Below are 20,688 nucleotides of genomic sequence, written 5' to 3'. Positions count from 1 at the left end.
GTTTTTGGAGGGGGGTGAGAGAACCTGGATTTGTGCAGGAAGTGGACCACCTTGATTATCATGCACATTGTGAAGACAGTTGTTGCTTTGGATGGGCTATTACCAGCAGGAGAGTGAGTTTGTTTGGGGGGTGGAGGGTGAGAAAACCTGGATTTGTGCTGGAAATGGCCCAACTTGATGATCACTTTAGATAAGCTATTACCAGCAGGACAGTGGGGTGGGAGGAGGTATTGTTTCATGATCTCTGTGTGTATATAACGTCTGCTGCAGTTTCCACGGTATGCATCTGATGAAGTGAGCTGTAGCTCACGAAAGCTCATGCTCAAATAAATTGGTTAGTCTCTAAGGTGCCACAAGTACTCCTTTTCTTTTTGCGAATACAGACTAACACGGCTGTTACTCTGAAACCTGTCACATTTTTCAGTCTTCAGAATGTCTGTTTTTACAACTGAAACGGTCTAATCTTTTACTTCAAGTTAGGTTTTTAAATAGGTAATGAGTTTTATCTGGTTATTAAGCAAGGTAGTTCTAGATGCATTGGCTTTTTGGAGTTGCTTCACTGTAAAAGGGTGGGTGGGTGTGTGAGTGTTATATATTTTCAGAGTTAGATGGGATTATTTTTGTTTTCCTGTGGGCACTACTGCTCTGCTGTTTTAGGTCACACATTTTTATTCTCTCCTCATGCCAGAACACAGACAGGCTTTTGTTAGCTTGCTTTACTGTTAGCTATCCACTTCTAGAAGCTGGACCTGTACAGTATTTGAACACAGTTAATAAAATTAATAAAACTTCTAAAAAATCACTTCATTCTTAAGACTGTCCATGTCTTAAACCATTGTAATGGAATGACATTGTGGATCCTTTCTCTTCTAAGAGTTGATGACACAAAGCCAAAAGAGGAACCTGCTTCTCGGACAGGCTTTAGCTGTTAATGAGATCATGAACTCCTTTTGGATAAATCAAATCCTGAAAGGAAAGTAGTAAATCACATCTACCATGCAACTAGTTTAAAATCATAAGCCATTAGTTTACTTTTGTGTAGTAAAAAGTTGCAATTTTAAAATACCTAAATACTTTTTGAAAGGGGTTTAAAAGCTTGGTTAACTAAAACAATTGGAATTTTTTTTGTTCTGTTTTTCAGGAAATAAGTGATGACCTTAAATTTTCAATTGTTTGGTTTATGTATCTTATAGAAATGTTTAGAAATTCCAGATGAGACATAACATGAGCTAATTACTCAGTGTAGCTAAATGGTGATTCTTATTAATGAATTCCAAAATGTTGTGTTCAGTCCTTGTGTAGGAAATTCCTTTGTAGAACTCGACAGACATCCTTCTCCAGAATGGATCTGACAAGACGTTTGCAGTCAGTGTACTGAAAGTGCAAGTCCCTGCACTTATCTTTTCTCTGCACTTAATCCCCTAACGAGCATCCCCTTCATGCATCATGCTTTGTCAAAGCAGTGGAAAACATTAGTTTATCCCAGCCTTTTTCAGATGCCCCCACTTGGAGCTTTAAGAATCCTTCTTTCAAACCTCTCCCTCAAGGTGCAATAAAGAGAAATAATTATACCAACATACACTGCAGTTCACACAAATGCTTGGGCCTATGCATTTGATCCAAATATAGGGGCTAGAGAGTTCATGGAGACATGATCTTTGCCTGGGTCGGAAATGACACTTTCTGACTGTAGGGAGTGAAATGCCTTGGAAGATCTGTAGGTAAATTTCTTCCAAGCAACTGCTAGTTCTTGGGTTGAAACATACTAACAGAACTGTGTACAGTAGCTCCCTGATCCAACCTACACCTTCACCCTGCATTTATAAACTGAACTTTCCTGAGCTTGTCTTTTTGGCAGAAGGGTACTCCATCCTGTGGTAATTGCATACCTCTTTACTTAATCTTTCCTCAGTCATAGCCCAGTCTCTTTCCACTCATTGTTTGTAAATAATATGTAAAAATAAGGGTCGTTTTAGACTCTATTGCGGCTGACTGTTTGTTTCCCATGCGGTTAAGAGTCCAGCAGATGTCCTGGTAAAGCACTTGTTAATTTTCTTTTTTTTTTTTTTTTCAAGAAAGAAATGGCTACTGACCTGAAGCTCTTTGTATCACTCTGGGTCTTTGAAAACCAATAGTCCATATCCCTAAACTGTCCTTTTCTTAGCTCTGTGTGTATGTGTGAGGCTATTTAGTGTGTACATTACATGGTAGCTATGTTAATAATCTTCGCTTTAGAACATCTCCTACGTCCATGATCAGCCACTGGTTGATGATTCTAGTTGTCTCAAAAGACTACAAGGAAGGGATCCAACCCATGCATAAGGTCTGTGGACGTGTCTTAGAAGAAAAATTGATAAACAAGACTAACTTCTATATCAAGAAGCTCATTAGAGAGGTGAAGTAACGTACTTGTGTGTGTGTACACATATATAACCACATAACCACTCATCTTTATCTGCTGTAGCAGTTTATAGGGAATTCTTAACTGTCCCATTGAAATGCTCTTGCTCTGAAGAAATTGGGTCAGATGTGTCCCAATATAGGTATGAGATCAGAGGCAAAAAATAGAAATTTACATCTGGGGAGTGTAAAACATGGCAGGAGACATTATGAAACAGATTCTATGGGAAGAAACCTGCACATCTGTGTCTCAGGAGATGGTTGACATCAGTTTGCTGTGCAATATGGCTGGGGGTGGCGGGGAAGGCCTGTTCAGTATTCGTGGTTTACAAGTAGGATCTGTCTAGTCAGTTGCGTTGTGGCTTTGCTGACATAATGAATTAAGTTCTGGGCACTGCATTTCTGGAAAACCTGACAAATTGGAGGGAGTTTAGAGATGAGCAATAAAAATGATAGAGGGCTACTGAGATTAACTTTCAAGAAGAGTTCAATAGCAAAATATGTAGAGCATGTCCAAGTGATTTTGGCCTTAGCTTCAGTACAATTTTCTTAATCTCCTGTAATGTATTACTGCTTGTGGCAGCAACAGGTACTGGTTTAAATATGTGGTGGTTAGAAACTCTTTACTTAGAACAGGTCTGCATGAATACAGTGGCTCTAAAAATGCCAAGGGCTGATCAGTGGGTGAATCAGTGCAGGTAAAGGTCTAAGGGAGGGCATTACCTTGCAGATATTTTGAAGGGTGCAAACACTATTGATTTTTGAGTTTCTAAAATATAATTATAGGAGCCCATCCAGTGATTTAAACTTGCACATAAATAACCAAGGAAAAGGTGGCATTGAGCTTAGTTAAAAGGGGTTAATTGGGATTTAGTATGAATTGAGGGAAAACTTGAGGCTGAATATCAGAGGAAAAAACTTCAGGTAAGATATATTGGATAAGGGAATCAGTGCCCTGTTCATTTGCACACTTAAAACTTGACAAGCCAAAACTCTAGCAAGTGTATATACTAGGGGCAATCTTACAGTGGCAGATGGAGACTCTAGAAAACCGAATATTCACATCGTGAAGGTAGGTGCTGTCTGTCTGATATGCTTGTTCTGTGCAGGCCAGTGTAAGTACATACCAGGGTTCAAGAGAAGATTTTCGAGGTTTTAGAAACATGCCATGAAGCCTCTTTTAGAGGCTAATGGATTTAGATGAATACCCTGAAAAGAATACTATCTTTACTTTTTTCTGTAAGCTATAAACACTTTGGGTAGTGATATGGTAATAAATTGAAATGGTCTTTCCCCCTACCTCCATTTCACAGGGAGGTTTTCCTGAAGAAATAAACCATGGTCAAGTGAAGTGAGTTGGTTAGTAATTGCTTTCCAGTGCTTAGTAATTCAGCAGGGGTTCTCGGGACAAATTTTTTGGTGGCTTCCGCGTGTGGCCACCAACTCTTGCTGGTGGCCGCTCTCGCACTTCTTCCTAAAATACTTAGTTAGCTTTAGGAAAAACAAATAAATAGGCACATATACACATCCAAATCATTGTAATTTTATTTATTGTTAGCTGGTAAGTCTGTTGTGAAAAGTGATATTAGCAAGCGTACAAGTATCACTTTTCACAGCAGATTTACTTAGTCCTGTCAAGCCTGGGGACAAATTAAGCCAAACAAATTGTGGGTGAGCGTCCTATAAATATGCGGTAGAGTGTAATGGTACATCTTATTTTCTGTTACCATCCTGCTGATTTATTTAGCTGGGGCAGAACTAGACATAAAATCTGGATGTTGCTAAACAATGAGTAAATATCTTACGACTTTTTACACCACTTCCTCACTTTCATTAAAAAAAAATATTCCATGTACCTGAACCCCCCTCCTCCCCCCCCCCAAAAAAAAAAAACCCCAAAAAACAACCCTGGCTGGGCCTAGCATTTTGAATTTGACCATTTATTAGTTTCAATAAAATAACTAAAAGATGCATAGCATTTACAAGAGCAATATAGCCGTCACCCCCCAGCAGGGAAAGCAGTTCTTGCCAAAAGCAGCCAAAGAATCATTTAACATTTAAGTTTGTAGAGGTCTTCCCTAGAATCCCATTACTTCTACTGAAAAACTTCTAAGTTCTGTCCCTAGAAAAAAAGGAAAAAGCTTTCTGTTGTCTGTTCACAATGATTTATTCTACCTTCACCTATATTGCTTTTAGTTTAAATGGGAGAATTTTAAGAATGGAAAACCTGCATCCTTGTGTCACCTGTGCCATTGACTACGAAACTTCTCTGTGGATGGCATCCCACTGGGAAACCTTCCCGTTTTCCCACATTGGTTAGTAGAGGGCTTGTGAGTCTCCTGTAGCCATGTCTGCAGTACTTAAATAGGTGTCCTTTATAATCAGCATTTATGAGACAACTTTGCCATGATAAAGCTGGTTCATTTGGGGTTTTCTCTTTATAACTACAGAATTGGTACTTGCATGATTTTAAAAGGAGAAAAACCCTTCACATTACACACTCAAGGTGGAATAGTGGATCTCTTGCAAATGCACATTAGTGCATATAAGTCATGCGTCTATTGATCACAGATGGAAGTTACATAATGGAAATGTCGCAGTGCAATTTGAAATTCCATGGGCACTAAGTCTCTAGTGGCTTCCTGTGCAGTCCGTATTTAAGATGATGAAGCACTTCCTTAGGTGAGTGGTTCTACTGAAAGCAGTGAGACTCCTTGTCACTTGGCATGAGTAAGTGCTTACCAAAACACAGGGGGTGCTGTTGGTCCCTATATGATGAGGTTTTTAAATGGCAAAATGAATCTCCTGGATGTTTGCCACTTATATCTGATGTTCCGTTTTATTTATGTGGACAGCTATTATAAACTTAAATGTGCACCTACAATTGAAAATAAAAAAAATCCCAAATGAATAGGCTTTTCCTAAGTCTTTTTAAATATGCAAGTCACCTAGAGTGCATGAAAAGTCCCATACCGACAGGCAGTAAACTGAATAAGTATGACATTGGCACAATGAACAGGTCTCCTGCAGACTGCTTTTCCCAGCTGCCTGAACCCTCATGCAGAGGGACCACTTCAGCAGGAGAGTATCTTTGTCTTTGCCTCACTTCAATAGGGATGCAGATTTGTGACACTATTTTTTTTAATTTTGAAGATTAAACACTCAAAATGCAAAGGGAGCAAATCGGTAGTTGGTTGGCTTAAGAAGCACCTAGTTCTGGCTATCTGCTTTTCTCCATCCCTAAAAGGGAATGTCAGTTGGGTATCAGCAGCTGCAGAGGGAAAGACGCATCCTACTGTGCAAAAGTGGCACCAGTCTGAGTAAACCCAGCCCGCTGTCTGTGATCCTGCTATGCTTTAGTCAGCAATATACACGATAGGTCGCACACAGGGCTGTGCTGCTCTTTCTCCGCATGTGAATGGTGCGCTTTGGGCGAGATAGGACTTCCTGATTTTGGTAACCTGTATAGGTTTATCACAGAATTGTGGACTGTTGTCCACAATTGGATGGAGTCTCTCAAGGGAGAGGGAGTCTAAATGCTAAATATTCTTCCTTGGAAATGGCTACTGTATGAACTTTGTGTGGTGAGTCTTTTTAGTTATCAGTTGGGTTTTGGACTGAATTGGTTGTTATGGACAGCAGTCGTCTTGATATTAGGTCAGTTTTTGTCTGTTTCACCTACTTGTTGTTAGGATCAGCTGCAGTTCTTCATAGCAAAGCTACCTTGAGGGTAACACTATGTCTGTATGAGTTGGACAAGCATAGTTAATGTGAAGGACTTTGGTGTGATGCATATTGAACTTGAATGTATTACCTTTTATTTCGTAATGTGATTATTGCACACGTTCACACTGGCAAGCTACTGACTTATACATGCACAAACTGGAAAGAGTGATTCATTTTTACATAGTAATAATCAACAGATCTGTTTTCTGCATGGCTTGTCTATAAGATCTCAAGTTTGTGGGGGTGGCAATTAATCTGTAAGCTGAAATTTTTTATATGGAAGGTAAGAACCTCCCAATACTATTTTCAGTCACTTTTCTGAGTAGAATTGCATTAGTAGAAATCCACAGCTTCTCACCATCCTTTCTAATCTTTCCCCACCATAGCTTTTGAAGTTCATTTAGTGACCAGTCCTCTGTATCATAACCTACTCTATTACCTGTTCACATGCCTCTCCCAATAGTCTAAGCCACTCCGTGGTTAGGCAGATGGAGAAATGAGACTTAGTTTATGTATAATGTGTCCGCATTACTGGTACCTCCTCTGACATTTGTCTGTTTCACCTACTTGTTTCTATAAAATCCTCTGGGGTTCAGGGATGGCCTTTCTTGCTACTTGTTTCAACAGTGTCTAGCTCAGCAACATTCCTTTCGTCTCTAGGTGCTACAGTAATACAAATAGGTAGGGCCCTACCAAATTCACGGTCATGAAAAATACATCACGGACCGTGAAATCTAGTCTTCCTCGTGAAATCTGGCTATTGTTGGAGGTGAGGGGTCATGGTATTGTCACCCTTACTACCTTGCTGCTTTCAGAGCTGGATGGCTGGAGAGAGGGGGCCCAGCTCTAAAGGCAGTGTCATGGCAGAAGTGAGGGTGGCATGGAATGGGGGGTCATTACTTTCGGGGGGACAGAGCTGGTCTTATGGGTGGGTGCCATGGGTGATGGCCCAGAGCACCATGGTCAATCCCCCCCGCCCACGCACAGCGCCACCCCAAAGCCTGTTAAACCCTAAGCACTGGACTCAGAGGCGGGGAGGGACAGGGCTGGGGGCACCCCAGCCGGGGGCTCCTACTGTGCATCGGGATCCAGCTGCTAGTCTTGGCTGGGCTGGGGAGGGATGGGACTATCCTTTCCCCCAACACAGGCTGTGCCCTGGGCCCAGTCAGATCCACCTCTGGGAACCTCTCCCAGTTGCAGGAAGCTCTGCAATTCCTGGCTGGGAGCCCGGGTCTGAAGGGAGCACCACAGCCAGCAGTCGTGCAGAAGCCAGGGTAGCATGATACGGTACTACCATCCTGACTTCTGCACTGCGGCTGGCGGCGGTGCTGCCTTCAGGGGTGGGTGCCTGGCTAGCAGCTGCCGCTCTCCCGCCACCCAGCTCTAAAGGCAGTGCCACGGCCAGCTGCAGTGCAGAAGTAATAGCAACAATAGGCAACCAAACACCCCTCCCTCCTCCCCTCTCCCCCCCCAGCCCACGACCCCCTATTGGGTTGGGACCCCTGCAGTTATGGCGTGAAATTTCAGATTTTTAAAATCCTGTGATTGTGAAACTTAGCAGAATGGACTGTGAATTTGATAAGGCCCTCCAAATAGGAATATCAGTTTCATATACACACTTTCACAAACAGTGCTTGTGGTGGGAGGGAGGAAGGATCCTCTAATAGTTTTTTCCACTCATTTCAGTACAGAAGAAATTCAACTTTTCAACCCTCCTTCCACCCCCTGATTAAAATCCACATGTAATATACAAGAAGTCTCACATTTAGCTTTGGCATTTGCTCAGAGGCCATAACAAAATAATGCTTTTGAAGATGGGTGTGCGCATGTATAAACAAATCACTGCATGCTATCAATAGCTGGATTTTTTTTTTTTAATTTGTTGTTGTTGTTGTTGAGGCTGATTAACACTTTGGTTTGAAATTAGTGTTCAGGAATACCTTTTGTATTGATACAGACAGTGCTCTTCAGCTGTTAAGCCTATGTGTTTAGGAGCCTATTGAAATGCTAAGTGTGCTGTATTCAGAGAGACTCTGGCTGTCAAACAGTGGCTTTCTAAAGGTTGGTAGGATGCTAACTGGATGGACCATTGTTAAACTGTACTATGAAGGATGAGAATTTTCTTAGAAAAGTCACTAAAAATTGTGTGGGTATTCTTTGGTTGTCCCATTGAAATGATTAGGATTTTTGTTGCTCTTTGGTCAATGCTGTATACAGACACATGTACGCTAATATGATATAGATCTCTAAGGTGTTCATATTGCTATAAAGTGAAATCTCAGAATATTTTAAAGAGGAATGCTATCTTCGTATTTTTGGCTAATATTCTGTCAGTGAGACTTGGGTACCTAGCACCTTTTGACAGCACCATCACCTGTGTGTCTACATGTAAATCCAGGTGCCTAATTTTAAGGATCCAAAGGTCAAAATTTTTACCTGGATGTCTAACCCTCATTTCCCTAGCTCTAAAACGAAACAGCTACCTTACAGCTTTGTTGAAAATTAGTGTTGGTAAAGCACTTTGAAGATTAAAAATAATATGCTTATTTGTTACATTTTTATTAAACATAAGCTAGCTAAGGTTTTCTTGTTCATAGTTACTTATCTGCATGCATATAGATAAAATTCTCATTAAAAAAGCTATAGTCCTGGCAACTAACTTTCATGGTGGTATACTGTAGGATTTGAAGCTTCAAAAAGTTGGTCTGTAATTCCTCCTATACAGCTACGTAATGAGATACAATTCAGTTGTTAGAACTGGACTGTTCAGTGTTTCAAACCTTTTTGAAAATTCAGGAAAAGCCCATCTTTCCCATATGTAATAGTCATTGTAGATGCCAAAAAACCCCAGTTGTCACATTTATGAAGATACCCTTAGTTGATGCTCAATTATATGCAGTAGAGTAGCTTGAACATAGGTTAAAATGAGTCTTGAAGCAGTGCAATACCACTTTAAAGACCTACAGCTCATACACTAAGTATCTGAAGAAGGTTAGCTTATGAAAAGGTTGCTTTCATAACTTTGTAAGTTACTGGTTTTTGTTCAGAATTTGGGATTTTCTAATTAATCCATTTGAAACATTTAAGCTTTTAAATGCTATAAAAGAATTTCATCACTGTTCCATAATTGAGCGTAGGAGAAAGTTGGTGATATGTCAGAATTCACAGTATTAATTTGTCTTTTAACCTTCTAGCAGCTCCTACATTTCCTCCTGCCTCTCAGTCTGATCATATTACTCCTAAGAATGTTTCAAATTCTTAATTAAACTGGGTATTGTGATTTCAGCACTAAACTTAAGACAGTCGTTAGGAAGGTAGGAGAGCCAGTTACAAACATTAATGCTCTCTGAGAGAACTGATAGGAGCAGTAAGCTATTGAATAATCAGTATGTCAGGCAGCCCTTTCTAGTATGTAGTATTTTTGTGCAGTATATTGGTGTAGGTCTTAAATACCTTAGTTTATTTATTGTAGTACTGCAGAACTAACTGTTTCTTTTCTTTTCTTTTTCTCGTCTCTTCTCTTTTTCTCTCTTAAATCAGGACAGAGCTTGGGTTATGGCTTTGTGAACTACATTGACCCCAAGGATGCTGAAAAGGCAATCAACACGCTGAACGGATTGAGACTTCAAACCAAAACAATAAAAGTATGTAGCGCTAATTATAGCGTGAGGAAAATTGTAGATTGAAGTCTTGCAACACTAATCACCACATTGTTCTTTAGCCTAAGCTACAGGTGGAAAGGTTTCTGATATGGGCAACACAGCTAGTGGGGTTTATGCTCATAAACTACTGCCTTTAGTAACCAGGCATTAACATGAACAGAAGTTACTTAGACTGTGTGCCAGATTGTTTCCATATCAGATGTATGTCTGTTTACATTTTACCCAAGAAATGGATCCTCATAATTGCATGTTTTTGAGGTTTCCCTCATTAGAATATATGTCATACTATATTTCTGAAAGGTTTTGTTGTTTGGAGAAATTATAGCACTGCCATGTTTTTTCCTCTGTGCATTATGTATATTGCTTATGAAGACTTTTTTCAGTGGTGTGTCCCTGGGGAAAACCTGTTTAAAATAAAATGTGCTGAAATGAATAAGGCCAGAGTAGTATGAAAAACCCTAGCACTGCAGTTAGACACCTGCAGCTGGCCTGTGCCACCTGACTCTGGCCTGAGCCTCAATGTTTACACTGCAGCTAAACATCCCCTTAGCCTGGGCCCCATTAGTCCAAATCAGCTGTCATGGGCCAGCCACGGGTTTTAACTACAATGTAGACATACCCTAAGAGTCCAACAACTCATAGCCAGCCTCCAGTTTTATTTTGGATTCAGTTTTTGCCCCAAATTGGATTCAGTTTTTGCCCCAAGCCATAATACAATTTTACAGTTTTGTAAAGAACAGAAGTAATCTTGAGGAGCAATCTTCCCCTCCCCTGAGTGTTATCCCTAAACCAGTTAATGGTGACACGTGTGTGCCTTCAGAGCTTAGGGGCAAAAATGAAGGAGAATGAAGCTAGCTGTCCTTTTATTCTTAAAGTTCAAGGGATCCTCTTGAACACTTTATTTTCATAGGTTTCAGAGTAGCAGCCGTGTTAGTCTGTATTCGCAAAAAGAAAAGGAGTACTAGTGGCACCTTAGAGACTAATCAATTTATTTGAACATAAGCTTTAGTGAAGTGAGCTGTAGCTCACGAAAGCTTATGCTCAAATAAATTGATTAGTCTTTAAGGTGCCACTAGTACTCCTTTTCTTTTTATTTTCATAGACTCCTACAAATGTAGGCCTGGAAGGACCTCAGTAGGTTTAGTCCAGTTCCCTGCACTGAGGCAGGACTAAGTATTACCTACATTTATCCTAGACAGGTGTTTTTCTAACTGGTTCTTAAAAACCTCCAATCCACTGAGATTACACAGACTCCTTATGTGACTTGTTCCAGTGCTTAACTACCCTTAGAATTGGGAAGTTTTTCCTAATGTCTAACCTAAGTCTCTTGTGATGCAATATGACCCCATTTTTTCTTGTCCTCTCCTCAGTGGATAAGGAGAACAATTTATCATCCTTCTCTTTATAATAGCCTTTTATGTACTTGAAGACTGTTACCGGGTCCTCCTTTCTCTTCTCTTCTCCATGCTAAACAAACCTAGGTTTTTTTGAGTCTTTCCTCATAGATCATATTTTCTAGGCCTTTAAGCTTCCTTCCTAACTTGCTCAGTCTCTATAAAATTATTTAAGTCAGAAGGATGCTAACATCCTAGAGTCTTCTGAGTAGTTTGGGCTTTAGAAGCCAAGGAACACAGGTTAAACAGGATAAGTTGTCAGGAAGTGTTTCATCTCTCAAGGATACTTTATGGCAGTAAAATATTGTACTGGCTGACTATCTTCTATTCTTCGTATAGTGTCTAAAGGCAACTGTCATCCTGCTCACTATCATTCAGGTTAGAGACAATGGTGCTTTAGTTAATGACTTCAGAGCTCAGCTACCAAATGTAGTCTGTTCTGCCCTTTTGACTGAGGTCAGACTTGCTCCTTTGGACATGCAGTTTGCTTGTGAAAGGGCTTAAACGTAAAAGTGAATCTCGGACATTTAAAAAGGTGTTTGAGACAAAGATATTGTTCCTGTGAAAAAGGCAGGGCATGTTTTCTCTAACCTGTAATATTTATTAAAATGAATAGTGATCCACAAATGTTATTGAATGTTGCTGTTCTGTATCCTGTTAAACACATGTATTTGGATCTGAGGAATGCTTAGCATGAAAGACACAGCTTTGTACCTTTGGCAGAGGTTTTGACTTTTGAAAGGATTTTTCTTGAACTGATTAAAAAGAGACAGGTAGGGATGGGAAGGGAAGGGACGAATTTCCCAAGGAATTTGCTAATTGTTTAAAGATTTTTTTCCTTTTTATTTGACAATCTGGATTGTGTCCCTGAAGTAAAGGAACTTCTTTGTGGTCTGACAATTTTGTGGACTCTTTTTAAATGTGTTTTTTTTGTGTTTGTGGCACACCTCTTGTCCCAGTAAAACCGTTCTGCATAAAATGCTGTTGTCTTATTACTGCCTCGCTGGGTTGCGAGTCAGAAAGGTGACACATGGGGTGACTCAAGCCAGACATCCAAAATCAAAATGATCCCCCAAGGTTGTTGACAGTAAGTTACTTCAGTAAGTATGTATATTAGGGCTGTCAATCACAGTTAACACCTGCTACTGAAAACAAAATTAACGCTTTAATTTTAACACATTAATGTCATGAAGCCCCACCCCTGAGCTCCGGGCCCCCAGCCTATATTTGAAAATATAGGAAATATCCAAAAAATCTTTAAATAAATGGTATTCTATTATTTAACAGTGTGATTAAAATTGCCATTAATTTTTGTAATCGCTTGACAGCCCTAATATATATGGAATCCTCGTTCACCTTGCAGATAGTCACTGGGCAAACAAGTGAAGAGCAATGGAAAAGGAGATGTTACCAGGAGGGAAAGAGCAAAAACACAGTAAATGGAACACTGGTGTCTCATTCCCCACCGTCATGCACACAATACAGCCTATCTGTTAGTTAAACAAATGGTAGCATTGAGTTAAAAACTGTAAAAGTAGCCAACAACTGGATACTGAAGTTGAGAAACAAAAACATTTAGGCTTTATCATTAAGCTTGATCTTCTTTGAAATTTGTAAGGAGCATGTCTAGGCGTTTCTATAAACATATTCCAACTCAATAGGCCAAAATGTAGAGACCTTCTGTTGCACTTGTATGAATTTTTCCTTTTCTCCTTAGTTGTGCAAACTGAGTGCTGCTCATATCTTCCACATTAAAGGCTGAATTCTGTTGTTCTTGACTTCAGTGGGAGGTTCACATAATGGGGAGGAGGGGCAGCATTTGGCCCCAAGAAAGGAGTTTTGTACGTTTCCCTTCATAAGGATCTGTTGAAAGTCCTGCATCCCAGGTTGGCTGAGATTATGATTTGCAAGGTTTTAGCTGTCCTCGGAGACAGCAAAGTTCTGTGATAGACCTATGTTTGGGCTTAGAGGGGAAGCATCTTTTCTTCCCTGACCTGCTCTTTGGAGTTCAGAGAGAGGTTTTAGTGACTTGCTACAGGGTTTCCTGTATGAGTTGTCATGGAAACTGATTTTTTTCCATATCGCTTCTAAAACTAAGGATATTTAATGTTTAGGGATTGATCAGGAGTTGCCTGCATTGGACACTTGCTTAACTCTCTCTTTGAAAATGGCAGAGCTTCTTCATGGTGGTAGGTATCCCATAATATTTTTGTCAGGGACCTGACGTTGTATGAGGTTCACAGCTGAGAACAGACAACCTAAGATAAGCTGCTTATGTCTTGATTTCTGAGTCACTAGATCAGTCCTGAACTAGTGACTCAGGCAAGCCCAGGCTCCATATCTACTGTAAATACGGATATGGGCTTAATCTTAAAGGCTTGTGTTGATACAGAATTCACGTGTGGGTGAGGTTTGTCATCGTGTCATCTCTCTAAGCAGTGGCCAGCTAGGACCATAGCAGTCCTTTAAAGTTATACCAGAGTTATTTGTGACAGATCAGGACTTCATTCCATTCCTGTAAGTATGTGGTACTCTTAATACGAACACTTTTGAGCTGGCTAAAATTAGCAAGCCCAGACAAATTGGTCCTTAGAGCTATTGCTGGTTTCCCACATCAGCTAGAAAATAGCTCTTAGTTTTTACACACCACCTTCAAAGGGAAAGAATGGGGCCATCCCTCATTGTTTGACTCCCATAAATAAGGCTGCGATTAGAGCTGGGCACAGTATTGTGACACGACGGGCCTGTTTGAATTTGCAAAACAGATGGGAAATGGCGGCTTTTTTGCTGAATATTTAATGCTTGCAAAAGCTTTTTTTCATTTTTTTGTTTGCTTTTTTTTGGCCTGAAATTGTCTACCTTGCAGTAGGTAAAACTGAAAAGCAGGTTTGGTGAAATGATAAAAACTTGTCAACTTTCACCACAAAGTGAAAGTAGTCCATTTCAGAGAGGAGTGTACCTACCACATGGCACTATGGATTAAGTACGGGATTGGGTATCTGTAACTTGTGGTTTCCATTCCCGCCTCTAGCACTAGCCACCGTTAATACTGTAATCTTTAGGAGAGTCTACCACCACTGTTTTCGTGAAACAGAAGATGTGCTTGAAAATTTGCTCATACTGCAACATGTGCAAAATCAGGCTGCCACTTTTACAAATGCAATTAAGTTGCCAACATTTAAAAAAATTGAAAAAAACAGATGCAAAATATTTTGCAAGTATTTTAATAAAATCATTCCTACATTCATCTAATGTTTTCAGACCCAGTCCGGTAATCACAGCAGCTTATAAACTTGTGTAATGCTGCCCTGATTGTTTTAATTATTCATTTGACCTTTGGCAATAGGAAAAATCTACGTTTGTACTGTAGTAACATTTAGAGGCCCCAATCCAGGATCAGAGACCCACTCTGCTAGTGATCTTTTGTGATCTTGTGAGTCATTTTTCTTTTTTGGAAGACACTGCTGTTGGAACCCTTTCAGTGCAAGTGAGTTATTGAATTGGAATAGAAAATGAGCTATCTAAAAATCTTTAACTTTTATGATTGAGCTGATCAGTATAGTCCCTCCTCTCTTTCTCACCCCTTCACCTGGTCCCACTTGCTTATATGTATTCACTCTTTGGTTGGGAAAGATTACTCCTTCCAGGGATGTAAGCTGATGAGTTTTGAAAAGATGCCAGTAGAATATATTAATGGAACAAAAACTGATGGACTTGTCCAGGTGCGAAATAAAGATCTGGAAAGCCAGTTATGTCTTGGATTGGTTTGGTCTGCAGGAACAGAATTTCCATTTCAGAAAAAAATCAAGTAACGTTGGAATAAGAACAGGCATCTCCAGTGGCTTCTTCTACTGAGGGTTTGTTAGATCCAAGGTAGAAGCTGAAGAACAGTTCATCTTCATGTTTACCGAGAAGAGCATACCAAGTTGCAAGACTCCTGAGGTAAACTATACCTAGGTTGAAAAAGTCTGAGGAGAGGCCCTGTCTATGAAGCAGGGGCAGACAACGTAATTCTTTCACCCTAGTGAATTGTGTCAGAGCTGTGTTTCCGGCCTAGAGCAGGCAGCTTTCCACCCTGATGCCAAAAATGAAACTGGCTGTACTTTAAGGTGTCATGGATTGGAAAGGGGAAAGAGCACTTCTGCCCATGTAACTGCTAATCTGATTTAACCTGGTCATGGCTTGGAGGTGGTGAACCCCTTGGATGTGGGGATGGGCAAAGTTGACCCCGGATGATGCCCTTGCGGGGGGGTGGGTGTGGGGGGGACTCTGTCCCATAGAAATACCACTGGGACCGGTAGTTTGTTTTTTTCCATCAGGCCAATTCAGGTTGAATTGGGGCTAAAATGCAAGATACCATCAAAAGGTTAACCATTTGGGGTGAGATGGATTGAATGTCAGAGTTCACTTAAATGCAAGACTAGTCATGGGATTTTCTGAGATCACCATTGTCATTGAGACATGTATTTTCTTAATCCTAGATGAGTAGCAAGTAGAACCATTTGAAGCGCTTCTTTATGTACAGCGTTTGTTAGCAAATACAACTTCCAGACCTCTGCCCTTCCAGACCTTTGCAAGTTTAACAATTGATTTCTACCTGGGCAAAGGCTGGTTAAACATTTCTTCTCACATGATTCTTAAAAGAAACGTTTTTTGATTGACTATTAAAGTGTTTACAAGAGTAATTATCACCTGTCAGGGGAATATAGATTTAAGAAATATTTAATCAAAAGCATTAAATCTGTAGGTTTTCTTCCCACTCTTCCATAGCTCTTGCATATATTTAAAAAAAAAAAAAAACCCTCAGGCTTAAAATGGAGTGTCATTCATGCAGAAGTTGGAAGAAAGTTAACTTTCCAAATTTTTTGGCCACGCTTGTGTTGTGAAGATTTCCTTTGGTATTATCCCTTACTAACTGTCCAATGAAAGATAATGTAATGCAACATTGAAACTGTAAAATGGGCCAACCATTGTAGAATACTTTCTCATCAGAGTGCCAAGGAATAACAACATATGCTATAGTAAAGGGAGACTTGAGATGAGGAACATAGTACAGGTATGCACACCTTTTGAAATAGTTTGCTATGTAACAGAATGGTGTGCACCACATTTCATTCAGTAGCAATACTGGTTAGTTGTGAACCATTATCCTGTTTTGCAACAGTAATCATCTTAAAGTAACTGTTGTACCATAATTTATTGCTTGCCCAAGAACGTCCCCTGCTTATGATAATGTTTTAAACACGGTTGATATGCATTTTATATAATACAATGAAGAATGTGACTAGTATACAGACCCACTAACTTCTCTTTGGCAGATTTCTTCTAGTGCTGAACGTATGTAGCAATGAGGGGTATTTTCCATTGCATTGCTCTTCGCGGGTCTGACCTGTTCATCTTTGTGGAAGTATATTAACAGGAAGGAATCTTTGGTAGATAAGCTTTTAATAGTGATCTTTTCCATTAACCACCATCTCAAGAGAACTGGGAGATATGTATTTATTGTGTAAAAACTCCTTTAGGACACTGGAGGCAAATGAACTGTGAAGGTGAGGAAGAGACACACTCCTCACTTCTGTATTTTGTTCTTCCAGTATTAAAGAACATTGGTCTAGCAAGTGGCAAAAGGGGATCCTATTTGGAGCTTTAATTAAAGCAGGTACATTTTATTGATGCTATCAATCAGCAGAGATTGAGGGAAAGGGCCTGGTGTCAGACCATTTAGTGGTCTTGACAGGGTAATTAAATACCTCAGGACTGTAGTCTCAAGATAAAGTGAAGTGCTTCTGCAGATCTGAAGCAGTAGAACAATTTATCTTGGAACAAAGGTAAAGGTGTTTTTCCTTTAAATTTCTGCAGGAGTTATATAAATGGTAATTATAGAGTCTTTTTGCTATGCTATAGTTAAAGCTTTGACAGCATTTCCATTTTAAACCCCTCCTCTTTTTTCCATCCCCAGGTAAAATTTGCTCTAAGCTGACACTTAACACACAAGGTCTTCAGGAGTGACATTTTTATTTAACCATCTTAAATTGGGCATTTTTCATATTGTATTATAGTATTTTGAAGGGAAGGCTTGGCTTTGAATGCATATCTTGTCGCTTTATGTAAACTGTTGCTTTTTTCTAAAGCAATGTGATTATTCCACAATGTCTAATCACTTGGAGCAAAATAAAACAGCTTGTCAGACTGAATTTTAAAAATTTGCAACAACTCTTCTTAGGAAGTTCCACAGCTCGTACTATAAAGGTCCTGGTATATGCAATATACACAATTTAACAGCCTTTGTTTCTCAGTCTGTATCCTCCCAGGTAGAATTCCCTTTGGAGGCAGTCAGTGCAGCTGCTTAACAGCCTATGGGGATTACTGAGGGGTACGTTTCTCCTTGTCTAAGAAGCTCTCTCCACCTCAGCAGAACTGTTAGTCCTTTCTGACCAGGAGACCAAGATGATAGAATGAGTAACCAGTCCGTCATGATGAAGTGGACTAGTACTATTAATTTAAAAAAACCTTTGTACATGCTGGATGTGGCACAGCAATCTTATACCAACTTAAAGCAAAAACCTCACTACTATAGTGTCGATAACACCAACCCTCTTCCTTTCTCCTATCCCCTAAAAACAAATCTTTAAGTTGGATATGGGTTTCTGCAAAGCCGAAAAGCAAGGATAAGAGGACTTGGCTAGATGAGCTTAAACTCCATTATTTGTGTTTTCTGTGTAAGAGATGGTGCTTCAACTTTTTTATCATAGTAAAATATGGATGCGTTTCTTGAAATGTGAAGCCCTTGAAAGAGCGAAGTTGATTGACCTTTAATGGACTCCTGGCTGTCCAAGTTTTTGGGTGTTAGTTAAATATTGAGTTTGGGTATCGCTTATCAACCCAATAAGGGTTTTTATTGCATGCTTTTCATAGGTTGTAAAAATGTTCCTGAGGAAAGTTAAATGTATTTGGCGTTGAACATGCTGTTTTGCCTTGTGCATGACTCTGAAATAGTGTATTGAATGAGATAGATAGGCAAGACCTCAGAGCTATGAACTGACCAGTCAACCACACACCTAATTTGGAACTGCAATCAGGCAACAGCAGAGACCAAAAAAAAAAGCAAAGTTACAGTATTGTGCTAAACTTAAACTACCAAAAAGAAAATAAAGGGGAAGTTTTTTAAAAAAGTTTTGACAAGGTAAGGAAACTGTCCTTTTATTTAAATTAAGATGATTAAAAGCAGCATTACTGTGCAGAAGAAATAAAGTTTCAGAGCTGTATTAAGTCAACGTTCAGTTGTAAACTTTTGAAAGAACAGCCATAATGTTTTGTTCAGAGTTACAAATGTTTGCGTTACTAACAACCTCCATTTTCATGGTATTCGTAACTCTGAGGTTCTACTGTGTAAAAAAGAAAAAAAAAAATTTCCATATCCAGTAAGTGAGTGGCGGCAACAACAGCAGTGTGAAGTGGGCAAGCATCTTGACATTTTCTTTTTCTCTGCAGCTTTCAGAGCACCAAGGAAACTTGCTAAACACTTTTTTAATGTCTTGGTGCTGCTCTGAAGGCAACAGTAGCAGGGACATGGTCCATTAACTTAGGCTTGAATAAAGACTTGGAGTGGATGTGTCATTACACAGAGTAAAACTAAAACTATTCCCCCCCCCCCCCCCCCCCCGTTCCTCACGCTTCTTGTCAACTGCTGGAAATGGCCCATCTTGATTATCACTACAAAATGTTTTTTTTCTCTCCTGCTGGTAATAACTCACCTTACCTGATCACTCTCATTATAGTGTGTTTGGTAACACCCATTGTTTCATGTTCTCTGTGTATATAAAATAGTCCTACTGTATTTCCCACTGCATGCCTCTGATGAAGTGGGCTGTAGCCCATGGAAGCTTATGCTCAAATTTTAGTCTCTAAGGTGCCACAAGTACTCCTTTTCTTTTTACGGATACAGACTAACACGGCTGCTACTCTGAAACAAGTACTCCTGTTCTTTTTTGTAATTTTTCAAACTCCTTGCATAGGATTCTGTGCAAAATGCTGACCATTCTACAGTACTTGCCTGTTCTAAATGTTCCTGCTTTACTTCTGTGGTGCATGATCCCAGCTTAGTGCTTTGGTCTGTCTCCTAATTTTCAAACTTAATTTCTCTCTTTACTTAAGAAACTTGGTGACCTTCTTTATTTGGCTGGAGAATGTTCTATACTGAGTGCTTCCTTAAGGGCCCCATGGATCTGGCTCCCCCCAGCAGTATCTCCAGTTTTCCTACACAGTTTGTTTACATGGCAATCAAGACTGCTGCCATCAGAATTCTTGAGTAAATTGCCCAAATTATGGCATAGCCCAGGCTGGAAAGAAGAGGGTCGTAGTACCAATGCCCCTCCCTCCTCAAACCCCTTGTATCAGACCATCTAAGAGAGAGTGCTGGAGTGTGAGCCTGAGTTTATTGCCAGGATTTGCTGCTCTTCCCAGAAGTCTACTTCACCACTATTGTCTATTAAACTGTAAGGAGGAATGGATGCCTCTGGTTCCTCAGTCCCTAGAAGTGGTAAAGGGACTGCTTCCAAGATTAAACTCCCTCTCAAAGAGTATGGGTAAGAGGTGACTTGATCATGGCATAGGAGTACCTGCGTGGGGAGACGAATTAGAGGGCCCTTTATCTAGCAGCAAAATGCACAACCAGATGCAGTGGCTGGAAGCTGCTGCTAGACCAATTCAGACTGGAAATAAGATGCAAGATTTCAAGTGAGGGTAATTAACCATCTGAACAAATTACCAAGGGATTTGGTAGATTCTTAATCACTGAAGTCTTTAAATTGAGATCCTTTTTGAATGCATATTCTCTAGTTCACCCAGAGTTAGAATGCTGGCACTGATGTAGAATTTCACCCAGTAATTCGTATGCCCAGTGTTGTGAGGGAGGTTAGACTAACTGATCATAATGGTCCCTTCTGGTTTTAAAATCTATTAATCTACCTTGCCTCACAGCAGGGACAGCAACTCTCTAACTCTAGCTCTTAGGCTAGGTGACTGAGCATAAATAAGGAAACCTATTTTTTCCGTTGTTGGAGATTCCTTCTCCAAAAAGAAAATGTAAGGCCAAACATCCTTGGACTGTATCCAGAGAAAATGCCCACTAAAGAAAAAGGTATCACAGTCCAGAAAACTCAATATCTTATGCACACTCAGGGTGGCACAGGTCATCAAATGACCATCCTGTGGTAAAAGCTCTATTCTAGAATAACAAAAAGTACAGGTACCTCCTAAAAACCCACTTCAGGATAACCTAGGGAATAATGTTGTCATGGGAAATATTTCCTAGACTAACTGTTCTTTCAATATCTCTCTCCAATCTCTGAGGTGATCTCTCAATATCTATTGAGGTCTCTCAATATCTTACAGCATCTGCTTTTCTGTGCCTTCTGTTGCTAGGAATGATGGTCACTTGTATGGCAGCTGTTCCTGGGCTATCCTTGCATCTTTTCCCTTTGCAGACTTTTTTTCTTCAAATGTAG

At 40.0% G+C, this 20,688-nt stretch overlaps 1 protein-coding gene across 8 annotated transcripts in view; it reads left to right on the top strand.

The window, feature by feature from the left end:
* Positions 1–20,688, top strand: part of ELAVL2 (ELAV like RNA binding protein 2) — a 65,588-nt gene that overhangs the window by 20,798 nt on the left and 24,102 nt on the right. For all 8 annotated transcript variants that reach the window (XM_077816471.1, XM_077816470.1, XM_077816473.1 and 5 more), the window contains one exon: positions 9,667–9,770. In XM_077816471.1, coding sequence (XP_077672597.1) covers positions 9,667–9,770 — 104 coding nt within the window. The remainder of the gene's footprint in view (positions 1–9,666; positions 9,771–20,688) is intronic.

This window comes from Eretmochelys imbricata, chromosome 5, assembly GCF_965152235.1.
Source record: "Eretmochelys imbricata isolate rEreImb1 chromosome 5, rEreImb1.hap1, whole genome shotgun sequence".
Classification (NCBI taxonomy): domain Eukaryota; kingdom Metazoa; phylum Chordata; order Testudines; family Cheloniidae; genus Eretmochelys; species Eretmochelys imbricata.
The sequence above is the reverse complement of the archived record's forward strand: the minus strand, read 5'-3'. Positions and strand labels throughout refer to the sequence as shown.